A 17298-nucleotide genomic window follows, 5' to 3' on the forward strand; every position below is an offset into this window, starting at 1 on the left:
CAAAAAAAAAAAGAAAGGTCTCCTAAGATTTATTTGCTAAACATATTGCTGGAACAGAAGCTTTAATTATTGATTCAGTTCAGACATACAATGCCTAGACTTCCTCCTGAGAGCGAGGCCTGCTTACCTGTTAATGGCTGTTCAGTGTGATTTTCTGACAAAATAAGTCATTAAATGCTGTGAATATGTTTCGATACACACTAAAAGGCTGTAACCGTGCTCCTAACAAAAATGTGTCCTTCTTTTGCCTTTTGAAATGTTGAGAAGCATAATTTCTGAAATAACCTCTGAGCTTCCAAGCCCATGCTTTTATTTCTTGCAAAACAATAACTGCGTATCCACATCCCCAACAGGGCAGGAGCCCAGGGGCGGGCTGGGCCGGGGGGCAATTGCCCCCCAGGCCGCCCGAAATCTAATCTAAACGGCCGCTGGGTGCTGATGCCGCCGGCCGGCGCTACTTTAATACTTTTTTTTTTTTAAATTTAATATGGCAAGCCGGATCGGCTATTAAATGAAAAAAAAAGTATTAAAGCAGCGCCGGCCGGCGGCATCAGCACCCAGCGGCCGTATGCGACGGCCGCCAAGTGATGGGAGCAGCGTGAGGGGTGAAAGCTCCGCCCCCTCGCACTCACCTTTCACCCCTCACGCTGCTCCCATCACTATGCGGCCATCAGATTGTTGGAAATCGAATTTAAATGGCCGCTGGGTGCTGATGCTGCCAGCCGGCGCTACTTTAATACTTTATTTATTTATTTTTAATATGGCAAGCCGATCCGGTGTATTAAATAAATAAAAAAAAAAAGGATTAAAGTAGCTCTGGCCGGTGGCATCAGCACCCAGCGGCTGTTTAGATCAGTTTTCCAGCAGTCTGATGGCCGCATAGTGATGGGAGCAGCGTGAGGGGTGAAAGGTGAGTGCGAGGGGGCGGAGCCACTTCACTTGACTTGCCCCCCAGGCCTTAGGCTGCCGGCCCTCCCCTGCAGGAGCCACATTAATGTCTGTGAGTAATTTAGTGTGGGGTTAGTATTAAAATCTAGTCTGCATTCATTCCTCATAAGAATAATCCTCATTGGGATTTTGTGTCCTAAATTGAGAACCACCCCTTAATTCAGGTTTCAATAACAGCCTCTTTATATGTACTTTTTCTTAGAAATGTTTTCCCTTTTCTCAATTTTTCAACTTCACTTTTCAAAGCGAAAAAGTTCATAATTTGCTTTATCTACCCTGGAACAGATACCAGTGAGAAACTACAAGATGCTAAAGAGCTTGCCTTGTCTGCCAATGTCAGTGCAGCTGGCACTTTAAACCATATCACGAACTTCAACCAAAAGGTGTTAACTGCGTCCTCTGCGCTGTCCAAAGTCAATGACACGCTGCGGAAAACCAACGAGCTTCTAGCGGACTCATCCAAGACGGGTATGTTTCCTGCATTAATGCACTCGCCGATACTTTTCTGCAAAAATATAGGGTGCACGGAATACTTTGGCATAGAATGTACAATCGTTGTGGAAGAGGTTTAATATGCTGTTCATTTTTTTTATCTGCTCTGTAAAGCCCGAGCAAGAGCCAAAGCAGAGCTTGGCCAGGCTTATTGAGTCATCTCAAACTCTGGAGACTAAACTGACCAAATATCTCTTATCTACTGTCAAATTCTAAATTTCCTGAAATAAGGGACCCCATTTTCAGCTTGACTACCAGCTCATGGTCTCCCCCCCCCCCGAAGAGCTGTCACAACTGCTGTGAACCAGAAGCGTACACACCACAGTTCTTCAGCCTGATAGAGCCTTCAGCCTTCAGCCTCAAGAGGTTGAGCCCCAAAATAAGAAGACAGGGACTTTGGTGATCAAAATAGTGTGGAGGTGTATAATATATAATATATATAGGAAGAGTCATATGTAGCACTTGCTGGAGGTACAGAATACCTGTCTACTTAATGCCTCAGGTAGGTACTCAGGACAGGTACCACAGAATGCCAGGTCAGATAGTAGCCAGCGCTGGGTATGTTATAATAAACAAGTAGTCAGAAAAAGCCAAGGTTGGTACACAGCGCAGGTAGTCGGGATAGCTGGGTTTGGGACGCAGATAATGTCAGCAAGGTACAAAATCGCAAGCCAGAGAGTCAACAGAACTTTCTGGAGCAGATTCTCCTGATACGTGTAACAGGAACACAATAGGGTGCTTCTTAATAGCAGTTCCGGGTTTTTAAATCCATCGCAGGGATGCCTCTTGTTGCGCGGCACAGGTTGGCCCTCTAGTGCGCATCACAAATTTGCCTGCAGCCCGATGGGACTGCACTGCAGACGGCTGTCGGGTAGGCACTGGCAGAACTGGCTAGCTGCCGCTTGGTTGCCGGTAGTAGGACTTTTCTTCGTGACAAAGGCCATGCTAAGAACACACAACGCGCCCGAGTATTAGGTTCACCTATGTTAATGTTTTTATGTATACTGTATGTGCAAGCTCCTAAATATGTTGTGTTTCACCAGCGGTAACAGCGGAAAGCAGAATTAAAGAAGTGGAAACACAGGCCAACATTTTATTGGATAGACTGAAACCCTTGAAATTGCTTGAGGAAAACCTAAGCAGAAATCTATCTGAAATTAAAGAGCTTATTAGTCAGGCCCGTAAACAGGCCGCATCGGTAAGTGTGATAAAAGTGTTACGGAAAAAAGAGAGTTTCAACTATTACCTTTTACTGATGACTTCTTAGTCAGCCATAGATAGTATAAGGCATATTTAGAATAATGATCTCAGTACCATAAAAACAACCCCTTTCGATGGTTAAAAGAGGCGCTATTTTTAATAGAATCAGTTACCATACAAGTGGAAGCGGATTTCCAAGAAAAACACATATCTAAAAACATATCATATTTTTTAAACCCAAACATTTCTTTGCAACAAAAATTGGATTTATAGATGAATTATTTCAATATTGGTTCTGGTCCACTTACCATTTCACTGATTGAGGATACTGTTCCCTTGCGTACCATAGACAGCTCACTACAGATAACTGCCTTTTAGTTTATCTAAGAGAGACAGCAGTACCACTTTAAGGAGAGAGACCCTGACATAAAATAAGTTTGATAAGTAGCTGTGGTGTTGGCATGGCCTGTTAATAGTCTATATAATTTAGCTATAAAGCACTCTACAGCACATAGCACTGAACGAGCAATTGTTTTTCGATATTAATAATAAATTGTTTTCTATTTTTTCAGATTAAAGTGGCTGTTTCAGCCGACAGAGATTGTGTACGCTCTTACCACCCAGAGCTCTATTCTACACATTTCAGCACTCTAACTCTTAATGTTAAGACCGGCGAGCCGGACAACCTGCTTTTCTACCTGGGCAGCAGCACGAAAGTGAGTGACTTTAATGTTTCATGCATTTGTTGACAAAAAGCCATTTCAATGCCAGATGTATCATGCAGTAAAGAGAAATTTGAAGAACATTTACTAAGAAAAGATCGTGTCCCTCTACAGTCATTCGCTTAGAGGTTTAAAGTGCAAATTTGCCCTTGTGGAGAAACTTGCAATGTCTGGCCCTTCTTGCATTGGGATACTTCTAAGCTTCAGACTCCATTATGTGCCATAGATACTCAAATCAACGTTTCCAAGAAATGTTCGACTATCAATAACTTGGGGGCTAAAAGTTTCCTACGAGTTGTTCTCCCATTGAGTTGAGTCTTTATTCAGTTCTGTATGAGTTGTGCATTCACCTGGCGTTTACCTGGACACTGAACATGAAAGCGGCTACAAAAGTTTTGAAGTCATTTTGATCTACAGTATGCAACTAAAGTAATCGTATATATGAACATACAGAAGACAGATATTCCAGGGAATTATTACACAGTGAAAAGGATTTTATTATTAATAAAACTTCTAGTCATAATGTTAATGAAATTACAGCATTTGAAAAATGGGGCTTTATTAGCACATTGATCATTTATTTTGTTTTTTTGCAGGCTGACTTCATGGCGGTAGAAATGCTGAAAGGCAAGGTTTCCTTCCTTTGGGACCTGGGCGCAGGATCTGTAAGGCTCGAAGAACCTGATATCCAGATAAACAATAACAAGTGGCATAAAATACACGCAACAAGGTAAAGCTTATTTAGATGTGACCAGTAAAACATATGGCAATTGTACAGGATTTTAATGATTTGTTCTTTAGTGTGACGATTTCTACAAGAGTTCATTTACTGTACTTACTGACCACCAAAAAATATCTTCAAACTTGAACCCCACATTTTCCACTCTATACTTTGATGTAATTCCTTTGTGTTCTGGTACTTTATCTTTTATCAAAAAGTAATTTCGCTGAGACGTAAATTAATATAGTTGACCTTCTCTGATAAATAAATTCAGTACCAATTACTGAGATGTTCCTTCCAGGTTGAAAAAAACACTTTATAACATTTTATACAGGATCAGTGTATGTATGCGTTTAGTTAGATAGACACAAAGACAACAAAAACTAATTAGTTGAGAGAGTTGGTTATACAAATATGATATTGTAGTATCATTAGCTATAACATCCATGGTTCATCTTCACAGGTTTGGTAAATCAGGTTCATTGACTGTGGAAGAAATTGGCACTTCTCAGAAGCCCACAGCCAAAATGTCATCTTCACCTGGTACATCATCCATACTCCACATCGATAACTCAACATTGATGTTTGTTGGGGGAATAGGAGGACAATTACAGGTATATTTCCCAGATGAAATGCATTTTTTGAGCATGAACTTATTTGTTACCTATAATAATTGTAGACATGGTTAAACCTACAATATAGAAAAAAAAAATGATTAATCATATTATAGACTCAAGCTCCATAATTTGGTCTTCTTGCACCGTTGTTGCTGTATCATTGTGAAACAGAAGTGTTTATATATATATATATATATATATATATATATATATACCGTATTGGCTCGAATATAGGCCGCACCGGCACCGGCACCGGAAGTTGCATACGCGTATTGCGTAGATGTCCCCCGCCGGCCCCGCAAGACACCCGGGAGTCTGCTCCGGTAAGTCGAGGAGGGGGGGGGCAGAGGAGGACAGTGGCAGCATATCTCGGGGGGGGGGGGGACAGTGGTAGCGTATCTCGGGGGGGGGAGGACAGTGGTAGCATATCTCTGTGGGGGGGGGACAGTGGTAGCGTATCTCGGGGGGGGGGGGACAGTGGTAGCATATCTCGGGGAGGGAGGACAGTGGTAGCGTATCTCGGGGGGGGAGGGAGGACAGTGGTAGCATATCTCGGGGGGGAGGACAGTGGTAGCGTATCTCGGGGGGGGGGGAGGACAGTGGTAGCGTATCTCGGGGGGGGGGCAGTGGTAGCGTATCTCGGGGGGGAGGAGGAGGACAGTGGTAGCATATCTCGGGGAGGGAGGACAGTGGTAGCGTATCTCGGGGGGGGAGGACAGTGGTAGCATATCTCGGGGAGGGGGGACAGAGTGGCAGCATTTTTTTTTTTTTTTGGTGCTTTTTTAAAGAAAAAAACTTTTTCTTTAAAAAAGCACCAGACTTTTAGGGTGCGGCCTATATACGGGGGCGGCCTATATCCGAGCCAATACGGTATATATATATATATATATATATATATATATATATATATATATATATATTTTTATATTTAGGAAAACCATCTTATAGGTGTACAGAAACCTGGAGCAACCCAAACCCTCCTCTGGTTCACACTCCTTCTCCCTTCCTCATGGATATTAAGCATATCAGTAGATATAGCTTGGAATGTAGACACTGGCTTAAGCCAAAATCAGTATCTTTGTGACATTGTAACCTAGGATGCATTCAAGATGTCTGAGCAGAGTCAAAAAGAAGTGTGCTAGAACATAGTCCAAAAACATGTTTGTTCAACAGGCATTTGACAGACCTTTGATGTCCTCTACCTAAAATATGTATGCATTATTCCATAGGTAGTATGTAGGGCTTGCCTGATGTTGTCACACTTAGATACAGACCTGTAGGCTGCCTAAAGACATCAGGAGAGGTTCTGCTTTCCGATATAGTTAGGAAAATATATTTTTAAAATAACATTAAAACGTGTATAAACAAATCCCATGGCTAATTATCCGTGTATTTTTCTTTCCTAGAAATCAACAGCAGTCAAGACCACAGATTTTAAAGGTTGCATGGGCGAGGCGTTCCTTAATGGGCACTCCATTGGTTTATGGAACTATGTTGAGAGAGAGGGCAAATGTGGTGGATGCTATGGAAGGTATTATTTAGCTTCCTAAAAGTATTAATGCTATTTCTATATTGTTGCCATGCTACCTTTTACTAATGTATGTTTTGTAAGCTCACTTATCTTCTTTAGAGAAGCTCTTCTGCCCCCCCCTAATTAATAAAATAAAATATATTTGGTTTATTTAATATTTTGTCAACAAAATAAATATGTAAAATGCAAAAATTGACATCTAAACCTATAATGGGTATTCAGATAGAAGCCAGACATACTATTATTAAACCAAAAGTGGCTGCAGGAGGATATTCTGTTTCTTTTCATGTTCAGCCCATCATTACTGTTAGAGGCACAGTTTCACACCAAAATAGAAAACATTTAAATATATGGAAAATTATAAGAAAAGTGTTTTCTACCTGTTTTTACACGTCTGGAAATTTAAATGATGCTGGAATTCCTGCAGGAAGCAGAGAGCGTGATTTTATAGATTTTTTTTTTTTTTTTTTTTGGTTTTATCTTTTTATGGAAAATTGTACTCGCCTCTAACACAGATACCAGCTTTAATCACTAAAAATGGACACATTGATTCTATTTTTATTTTTTCCTACAGAGCATGGCTAAAACATATTTTATTACTTTCTCATAAAAAGTGGGTACGCTTTAGGAATGTGTTAAAATATGCAAATGTGTAAATTGTTTTAGTTTACAAGGAATATTTTTCCTAGCTATGTATTTTAATGCTAAGTCCTAAATAACTATTAGTAATCACTTCTTATTTATTTTCAAAGATTTTTTTTAAACACGTGCTGATTTTTCCCTTTGTGCAGTTCTTGGAGAAGCAATAACCAATTCCAATGTAGAATCACACATCTGCCATTAGCCATGACATATGTATATAACGGATAATCTTCCTAAAATGGGCGTCCAGCATGCGTTACAATGTAGAATTATGTAGATTTTCACATGCTACCCACAATTGAAAATCAGATACATGAAATCGGTTATTGAACTGTTCTATGAGTACATACTGCAAGGTAGCAGTACTCAGCCACAAGTAAAATGTATATATATATGTCCTGCAAATTAATGGGTGATGGGACACCCCTAAATATTACAAATGTCAATTATATGAATGTAGGATTCATCCCTTCGTAACACCACTGTTTGTGAGTGAGTAGTTATGACACGTTCATACCAGCAGGTGGCAATATTACAATTTATATTGACCAGCAAGAGCGTTATAAGGCGTAAAACTTCTGCAGGGATCTAAGTTCTTAGTGTATTCCAAATGTTAGTTATGTAGTTGTTTGCATTAATAAGTTCCACATAATGCCAGATAGTTACATAGTTACTCCTATAAAAGCATAAACCGTGGACACGCTCCATGCTTGTCATAGTCGTTTGCAATGAGTATAGCTATAGTAAGTCAACAGGTATACAGCTGGCCGGTGCCAGCTGTCGCCAGTCACTTACCTTAACTGCCACTTGCATGCCAGATCTGGCCTTTTAATGTGCAGCTGCACCATGAGACAGTGTAAGAGTGTAGCCTGCATCTGCATACATACGTCACTTATGGGCTGCTGGCCTTAAAGTGCCTGTGTCTGGCCCAATTCAACTCCCCGGTAGAGCCCTGCTAATAATTACACTTGATTTTATCATGGAGATGAGTAAATGTTGTTACCCCTTGTTAAATCATATACCGGTATTAAACTTGCCTAATTGTGATATATCCACCTGCAATGCTATTCTTAATCATATACTAGTTATCTCAATGGCACTTGTAGTGCCAGCATTTGTCCACCACGATATGGCTTGACTGAAATTTTCCCTTTTGTATTTGTAGCCCACGAGAAGAAGAAACTGCTTTCCATTTTGACGGCAGTGGATATTCTATTGTAGAGAAGACGCTTCGTTCCACTTCATCTCAGATAGTTATCCATTTCCGAACATTCGCTCCAAATGGCCTTCTTTTGTATCTTGCTTCCAATGGAACAGTAAGACCTTGCCCTTTAGTTATTTTCATTTCTTTCCAGCTATTGTTTTCTACGTTCTAAAAGTTAATCATTTAAAAATGAAAACACATGTTTTTTTGCTAATCCCTTGCTTTTTGGTGCTTGGCTTTTGGTCCAGCTGTTTACTTGTTGATGAACCCAAGCCTTAAAGCAATACCCAGATGATGTTTAGAATAAGTCAAGGTTCGCTTTTTTAAACTAATTTATTTAACTGGTAGACACATAGGTGAAATAAGTTTAACATCCTAGTGTTTAGCTGCTCAGTATGGTTCAACAAAGTTGATCAAACTTCGTTCTTGTTTTATCAGCGAGATTATTTATCTATGGAAATGGTGGACGGTAAACTGAGAGTATCTGTCGAATTGGGATCAGGACCTCTGATACTGATGACAGATGGACGCTATAATGATGGAGCATGGCATAAAGTAGCCTTCCAGCGCAACAGGAAGCAAGGTACGGCTGAAGCTCACACACACAAACCAGTCAAGTGTCTGTCGTGGCCATCCTTGACACTTTTTTAAAAGTTTTTGGGCCTCTAAGAACTTGTTGTAGATCATTTCAACTAGTGAAGTATTTGAAGTTTCGTTTTAAGACCGATGTGTTCTCTTGTGACAAAGGTATACTGGCTGTGATGGATTCCTACAACTCAACCCAGAGAGAAACCAAGCAAGGAGAAGCTCCAGGCGTTGCTTCAGACCTTAACCGGTCAGATAAGGATCCTATTTATATTGGTGGACTTCCCAGATCCAGGAGTGTTAGGTATTACGTCTAGTTATAATTTTCTTTGTAGATTTTTGGACGAACATAAACTGCATTAGTAAATAAAACATCTGTTTGAAAACAAGAAGAAATGATTTGATCCCAGGCTGATCTTCCAAAGGATGAATCTTGCAGTAAAGCTAAATTAAATGTTTTAATGATGGCTCCCCTTAGAAGAGATGTGTGTTTTATGGAACTCAACCACACAATTTTTATGAAAATTTTTACTTCAAGCCAACGAAGATTATTCAAACTTAGTATAAAGAAAGTATCCTTTATCTAAAACATTTTCAAACATGTTCATTATGTTTTTATCACATCAATTGCAAATCTTTCTTGATTTTAGAAAACAGCTTAGCAGCAGGTCCTATGTGGGCTGTATAAAGAACTTGGAGATTTCCCGCTCAAATTTTGACTTGGTAAGAAATGCCTATGGTGTAAGAAAAGGCTGTAAACTGGAGGTAAGAAACCTTCCTATCCAAATTGTATGAGGCAATGCCAATTATAATCAGTGAAATGTCTCAGAAGTCACCTCATATATTATTTACCGCAGCTCTCCTACAAACTCCTGCTTTTCTTCACTTACTAAATTCAATACAGTTTAGGTTATCATAGATGCATTAACTGAAGTTTATACATTTACCTTACCGCATCTACAATCAGGTACATTTAATCTGATTATCGGTTGCATATCTATCAACCAATAAGCATATTATTATTTATGTTATTATTCATTTGATAGCATCTGTGAGACTCCACAATTTTTAATCCACTGTAATCTGAGTGAATGATTTTGAATCCAACCACTAAAGTATTTTTGTGTCTTTTTCTCCTGCCGTAGCCAACTCGTAGCATTACCGTTTTAAAAGATGGCTACGTGGAAATGCAGCCAGTATCATTGGCAGCAGAATCAGAGCTAATGGTATCGTTCTCCACACTCAATGAATCTGGAATTATCGTGGCTGGATTTGGCAAGGGAGCGGAAAAACTCAGTCACAGGCAAGCTCTCTTGGTGAGTAATCAAATGATTATTATTATTATTATTATAATTTTATGAAACATATTTACACAAATAATTCAGATTTATGACGGTTTTATAAAATTACAGAGCTTGGTGATTGGTCCCTGTTGCAGGACAAAGAGAGCTCCAAAGAAGGGCAGATATTTTATTATAACAGCTAACCTGTAGTTTGCTTGAAAAGCAAGATGAGTCCTATAAATGTAAATGTACTTTTTATATCATGTGTATCAAAATGTTACTAGCACTAGACCGTATATAATGATGTATATAACCATTACATAAGTTATGGTGGGTAAAAGGTGATGGAAACCCCTAAGGGTTTAAGGGGTAGTAGAAGTATTATTAAACTCTCATCTACAGACACCAGACAAGCCAGGAGGCTTGTTTTTCCCTCAGAAATCTCATGGTGCTGCCACAACCACACGGGATTCTGGGTAGGCGCATGCAAAATAAGGTTAACAATTAGAGGCAAAGGTGATAATTGTTAACCTTATTTGCATGCACATTCTTCCGTGACAAGGGCCTCATGTGGTCCTTGAATGTATATAAATCAGTACTATCCATGTGCTTGTATCTCTTTGATGGGAATCTCAGCCCTCAGAACTAACATATAGATTTTAAAACCATATATTTTCATTTAGCCATTCTTTGCTATAATGCTGGTGAATGGACATATTGAATTCCATATCAACCCTGTGGATGGTGCCAGCACAAGAAAGGTCATCATCAAATCTCCTACTGGAACCTTTAGTGATGGACAAGAACACTCTATTATTGTCATCCGGAACAAGAGGTAATTGCAAAACATATAGGTTTATATTATAAACTCTAGAAAGTGTAGAAAGATGCATCAGGGAATGTTTCATATTCTTCATATATGACAAATGATACATTTTAAGGGAAAGATATAATAGAAACCTCTTAAAATTTTAGGAATTTAATAAAGTTCCATAAATAAAGTTAATTATTATAATTAATATGTTAATTATAATATGTTAAGATATTGTAATCTTTGCTAGAGAAAAATATACATTCTATGACTTCAGTTATCAAGTGGGTCAAGTGGGCAGAATTGACAATTTGGACATTATTTTTTTAGACTTGTGAATGTACAAGTGGATGAAGGAAAACCTTCCGAGGTGAAGATGAACGGACCATCTGTCGATTCCATCTCTATAAATGCTTCCAATTTTTATGTCGGTGGCGTCCCTGGTAAAATGGGTACAGCCCCCCTCAAAACAAGCCAGTCTTTCTACGGATGTATACGCAATCTGGTTGTAAATATGGAGTAAGTTTCATCAAACTGTCTAATATGCATTAATCCAAAAAAAGCACAAAACTTTAGATAACTTATTTTTAAACTGATAACAGCAATAACAATGGCGGGAGTTCTGTTTTAATGCTTATGTTAACCAATATTTTTAATTAAATAAAATAACTCAACACTTATTTATACAAATATATTTTAGCTTATAAAATATTTAAACAACTTTTATTTTAGTTTATAAAATATTTAAATAATCTCAACTTTTATTTTTGTTTAGTTTATGTACTCTGTTTTATGTAAGTGTTAATTCTCTTTTTAAGGAAAAAATAAACTGCTAATAAACTGTACAAAATAATACATTTTCCCTTTTGCAATAAAGGCAGATGGATTTCACCAATGTCCTGAAATATGAGGGGGTTCATATGGATAGCTGCATGCTGTCAGAGAAGCCTAAATCCATTGCCCAGCTGGAAGTGGAAGTTCTGCCGACTGCAACGCCTGCTCAGCCTGTCACAGAGAGAAAATTAACTACCCCCATACAGAAATCATTTGTAACTAAGGTAAAACAGTCTATTCTAGAAATTCCCATTCAATAAGGTTTTCTAAAAACCATGAGTTCCGTGCAAATTAAGAATGAACAACTCCAGTAAATTTTGAATCAAACAGGGGCAGTGGTTTATCATTCGGGGGTGGCAAAAAGGGTCAGAAGCTAAGCCCAGAATTCCTAGGGGTCAGCTAGCTCTGCAACAACTGATCTATTAGTAGACGGTGTCCCATCGGAAAGAACAGTAGGGTTTGTGTTATACCATGGTGCTGATACGTAGGTTCCATAAAAAATGGCAGTCTAAGTTGTGGGGTAAAAATGTTTCCAGGGGTCCCTAGAAGGTCATGTGTGTCTACATCTTGTTACATGAGTATGCTGCTCCTCTAGGACCAATGCCGTAAAATCTATTTTAAGAAAATGTAGCTTTAATAAAACCGTTATTTTTCATACAGATATTAGGTCCTTTACCAGTTTATCCTCACCACTGGTTAGTTCACAACTCCTGTCCTTTAAAAAGCTAAGGCATTTTAAGTGTTTGAAAATGTAGTTAATATTATATTTATTTGTCAAATCAATATATCTATAAAAGTGACATTTTTGCCTGCAGCCATTGCAGTGTGCACTGGAGATGAAGCCGGACCATGTGCCAGATGCTCACCAGTTTGGCCTCACTCAGGGAAGCCACATTGTACTGCCTTTTGACCAATCAGCTGTCAGAAGAAAGTAAGTACATTGTAAAGCTGATTATAAATATATAATATTTAAGAACATATGTACTTTCCAAGACAAGTAAACATGTTATAATAACTTTCAAAGAGATGTCGACAAACCTTTATGGTGATATGCTCAGGTTACAGTTTCACGTCAACTGATGGATTTGTTATTTTGTCATGTTTTTTAATCAATTGATTTTGCTCTATTTGGTAGGGGTATCCGGCTTGTACAGTTCCTTTTGTTGAGAAACCACAACTACCATGATACTAAGCTAGGAATAAATGAGATTATTTTCTTTGACTAAGCACTCCAGCCCTATTTCCATGTTAAATGCATCTTGCATGGACTCCATATCATTTTACTGCATGCAGAACTGTGCAAACATTCTTTAGTTATTCAAGTTTTTATTTTTCATTTAACTCCTCCTCCAGCACCTTTACTGAGAGCAAGGTTCATACTGCAGTATGCTTCTTGCACATGTGCAGTAGAACTCCCATGCTTGTCAGTGACAATCAGACTGCTTCTGAGTATGATGATGTTTGCATTCTAATGCGTCCAGTTGTCAGTAGAGGCCTTAAATGAGATAGATATGTTAACTCCTATCACTAAAGGTTGTATGCCCTAATTTTCAGTAAAATACATTGGAGTCAATGCAAAATGAAATAATAAAACTATTTTGGAAACTAGACTTTTCATTTAAGGATGCTGCGTGAGCATCGTGGGAGATATAGTTCCTGCCGGTGACCTACATGTCACTACCTGATGTATAATACATCATAGTAATTACAAAATGTTCTAAAATCAAACTGATTACAATACACTTTTAAATCTGCTTTTATATTATTTAATATGTTTTGCTTATTAATGGAAATAATTGATAAAATTCCAAGTATATACTCCTTCATGGATTAGTGGAAAACTGGTAATTTATAGTCATTTCTGAAAAAGAAATATGAAATTAAATAAAATTCTTTTTCCCAGACTCTCTGTACAGATAACTCTCAGGACATATGCCACCAGTGGTCTTATTTACTATATGGCTCACCAGAACCAGATGGATTATGCTGCACTTCAACTTCATGAAGGGAAACTTTATTTCTTATTTGATATGGGAAAAGGACGGACTCAGGCTTTCCATACGGCTGTTATTAATGATGGAAAGTGGCACACAGTAAGTGACTGCTGCTTATATTTTCAGTTACTTAAGATGTGAACAATTATCATTATCAACCCCCAAAAATCTCAACTAGCTGGTATTTGAGTTATAACCATGCCTGGGAACTTATAGTAAAACTCTGTTTAAGTAAGTCTCTAGGTAAGGCTCTGCTTTCTCACGTGTGCATTCAATATGCGGGCCGGAGACCAGCGTTTGATCACATTTACTCCCTGGGAAATTACCAAGAGTTCCCAGGTTTGGTTATATCCTACAAAAGAAGAAAACCTCTGCCTCATCATTAGTTTATTTCACCTTTTTAATCTATTGCACAATGGCCAATCATTTCGTTATTAGAATCCGTCTCTATGCCTATCTTTCATCGACACCATACAGCAAAGATAATACTGAAAATCATCATTTCAACAAACAAAAATGAATTAGTGCTCGTCGATGCACTGGTGGTGATATTTGTAAGTGTACAGACTGAAGTGGCCCTTTAATGAAGTCACACAACACTGTTATAATACATTCATTAATATGAAATGCATATTAAGAAGCAAGAATATGAACGTATATTAGAGTATTTAGGAAATATAATTTTTTGCTCAATCTGGTATCCTGTCTTTATTATTATATGTCACAGCCATCTGTTTTTTTCAGGTAATAACAGAATATTATAAAAGAAAAGGTACGATTACTATTGATGGTCAGGAATCAGCATCAGTTAGTGCTCCAGGGGACAGCAATACTTTGGATGTGGAAGGGAAGCTTTATCTTGGTGGGCTTCCACTAGACTATACAGCGAAGAGCATTGGGAATGTAAGTAAACTGCTTGTATTGAAACAAAACTTTGGAGACAAAAATATATTATATATATTATATTGCACATGCTATCAGGCTATTGATGGCCAAGTACAGTTTGAGGACTGACTGTAGGTAGAAAAAGATGGACAGGCAGATAAGCCAAATTCCCTCAAATTCTATTTCTGTGCACTTGGTTGCTTGTTTTGTCTCGGAATGAAAACAGTTGTGGCCAAATGGCTGCTAACAAGAGGTGGCAATGTACTAATTAGCCGTCATTCTCTCTTTCATTTAGATCACACACAGTGTCCCAGCATGCATTGGCAAAGTTGCCATTAATAACAAACAACTGGATAAGGAGAGCGCTATCTCCATACACGCAGTAAATAAGTGCTACGCATCCGTCCAAGAGGGAACTTACTTTGATGGAACTGGATTTGCTGCCCTTGGTAAATATGACTTGAATAGCACTTACTGTGCATACTAAGCACCTTTTCACACTTAATAGGTTTGTATGTTCCTATCGGGTTTAATTATGGTTAAATCATGGTTTTAAGAAATAATAATTATTGTGAACACTTACTGTTTCTAGATCAAACTCTATAACTTTAATACTATAATAAAGCTGATATTAACATAATTTCCAATAAACCAAATTAGACTCCCAATTGGTGCTTTTACTACCAGTATGTTTTGATTGATATCCCTGCTTGAATGCAGGTGACTTAATTAGATATATGTTTAAATAATGACAGGTCAAGGTTTCCACAAGGACTGGTATTAGTCATTTGGTGAACACATCTGGTGTGTCACTACATAAAATCTGCACTATGGTCTATTAAAGAATTAACATATCAGGTATGGTCATCACATATGATGCATCCTTTCTCTTAGAAAATATCTGATTCTTTACAATGATCTGTTACAGTAAGCATTACAATAAATGTAGAGTTCTTTTGTTTTAAAAATTCAATAAAAGTATTGCTTGCTGAGGAACCTACAAGTATATAATTAATATACACGTTATAAATCTTTGGTTTGTAGTTAAAGAGGGGTACAAAGTCCGCTCAGACGTAAACGTGTCTCTCGAGTTCCGCACTACACAGATGAACGGTGTTCTTCTTGGAATTAGCAGCGCAAAAGTTGATGCCATTGGCCTGGAAATCATACATGGCAAGGTAAGCATCTTTTGGCTGTCCTTTGTGTATGCTTTTGACATCAGAAATGTAATTATAACTGTATAGTGACAGAATTCTAGGAATCAAATATGCATAAGAAAACACTGAGGTTATAAACCTTGAAATGTCCTATAATGTGTTTCATTTTAATTAAACGCTAAACAGTTTTTGTAAAACATAGACAAATGAGATGAGTTTGTTGATTCTCAAATGTTTCCTGCCAAGGACGTAGCACATCCTTGACATCTTCCAGCTCATTTCTACATTTTTTAATGCTTTGTAGGAAATACATTCTGCCTGTGATTTTGCTGATGGATGCAAGTGTGTAATGCACACAGATCCACCCTCCGAGAGGAGGATGTTTACCTCATCTTACAAATGGGTTTACTTTTTTCTCAGACCATTTCTTCCTTGCCCCTAAAAGGCATCATCCATGGTGTCTCCAATAGATCCATCTAGTGTGATACTTTAAGGGGGAACTGTCACATACTTTAGCATAAGTAAATTAATTTATTGAAACCTAGGGCTGCAACTAACGATTATTTTAATAATCGATTAGTTGGCCGATTATTTTTTTCGATTAATCGGATAAAAAAATGCAATTTTTTAAATTTAAAATAATGTAATAAAAAACGTACAATTTACACTTTCATCTCTTTATTGCAATGGCCTCTCTCTATTCACCTTCTTATTTTACTGACATAATAATAAAAGCTACAAGAACGGTGTTTCTCAAACTAGGTTTTAATACAAAGTTATTAGTAAATATTAATTCATATGTTAACTATTTTTCATATTTAATAATAACTATGAGAAAAAAAGCCTTGTTTAAATTTTTTTTATTTACCAAACTGCCCCCGGTTATGCACATCAGACCCCCAGCTTGCCACTCTGCCCCCATAAATGCCTCTTATATGCCAGATTCCACTGTGCCCCCTGATATGCCACTGTGCCCCTGATATGCCTTATACTCCTTATATGCCAGTGATATGCAACTGAGCCCCCGATATACCTTTTACCAGATGTTTTATGACCCCCTGATATGCTAATATCGATATGCCTTATATCCCCTATATGCCCTGAAATTCATAATACCCCCCATACACCACTATAACTCACCCATACACAACTTTGGCTCCTCCCCCTCCCATACACCACTCTGGCTCCTCTCCCTCCCATACACCACTCTGGCTCTTCCCCCTCCTGTACACCACTCTGGCTCCTCCCCCTCCCATACACCACTCTGCCTCCTCCCCCTCCCATACATCACTTTGCCTCCTCCCCCTCCCATACACCACTTTGCCTCCTCCCCCCTCCCATACTTCACTCTGCCTCCTCCCCCCTCCCATACACCACTCTGGCCCCTCCCCCTCCCATACTCCACTCTGGCTCCTCCCCCTCCTATACTCCACTCTGCCTCCTCCCCCTCCCATACTCCACTCTGCCTCCTCTCCCTCCCATACTCCATTCTGCCTCCTCCCCCTCCCATACTCCACTCTGCCTCCTGTCAGCAACGGATCTTCACTAGACAAGGACTTTCACTGCAGCTTCATAGAAGCCACAGTGTAAGTGAAGTGCAGTAACGGAGGCTGTCTGTGCGATGCAGACACTCACAGGCTGACAGAGAATCATCCTCTCTGTCAGCTGGTGG

General features: G+C 38.6%; 1 protein-coding gene across 1 annotated transcript in view; it reads left to right on the forward strand.

The window, feature by feature from the left end:
• LOC128497714 (laminin subunit alpha-1-like) overlaps window positions 1-17298 on the forward strand; it is a 45189-nt gene that overhangs the window by 25405 nt on the left and 2486 nt on the right. The window contains 19 exon segments of the mRNA XM_053467875.1: window positions 1234-1416; window positions 2484-2638; window positions 3213-3356; window positions 3959-4092; window positions 4547-4697; window positions 6107-6231; window positions 8039-8189; window positions 8516-8660; window positions 8825-8966; window positions 9313-9427; window positions 9808-9978; window positions 10629-10780; window positions 11087-11275; window positions 11634-11814; window positions 12406-12521; window positions 13494-13683; window positions 14329-14487; window positions 14765-14918; window positions 15514-15647. Coding sequence (XP_053323850.1) covers window positions 1234-1416; window positions 2484-2638; window positions 3213-3356; window positions 3959-4092; window positions 4547-4697; window positions 6107-6231; window positions 8039-8189; window positions 8516-8660; window positions 8825-8966; window positions 9313-9427; window positions 9808-9978; window positions 10629-10780; window positions 11087-11275; window positions 11634-11814; window positions 12406-12521; window positions 13494-13683; window positions 14329-14487; window positions 14765-14918; window positions 15514-15647 — 2891 coding nt within the window.

The sequence above is a fragment of the Spea bombifrons genome, chromosome 5 (genome assembly GCF_027358695.1).
Source record: "Spea bombifrons isolate aSpeBom1 chromosome 5, aSpeBom1.2.pri, whole genome shotgun sequence".
Taxonomy (NCBI): Eukaryota; Metazoa; Chordata; class Amphibia; order Anura; family Pelobatidae; genus Spea; species Spea bombifrons.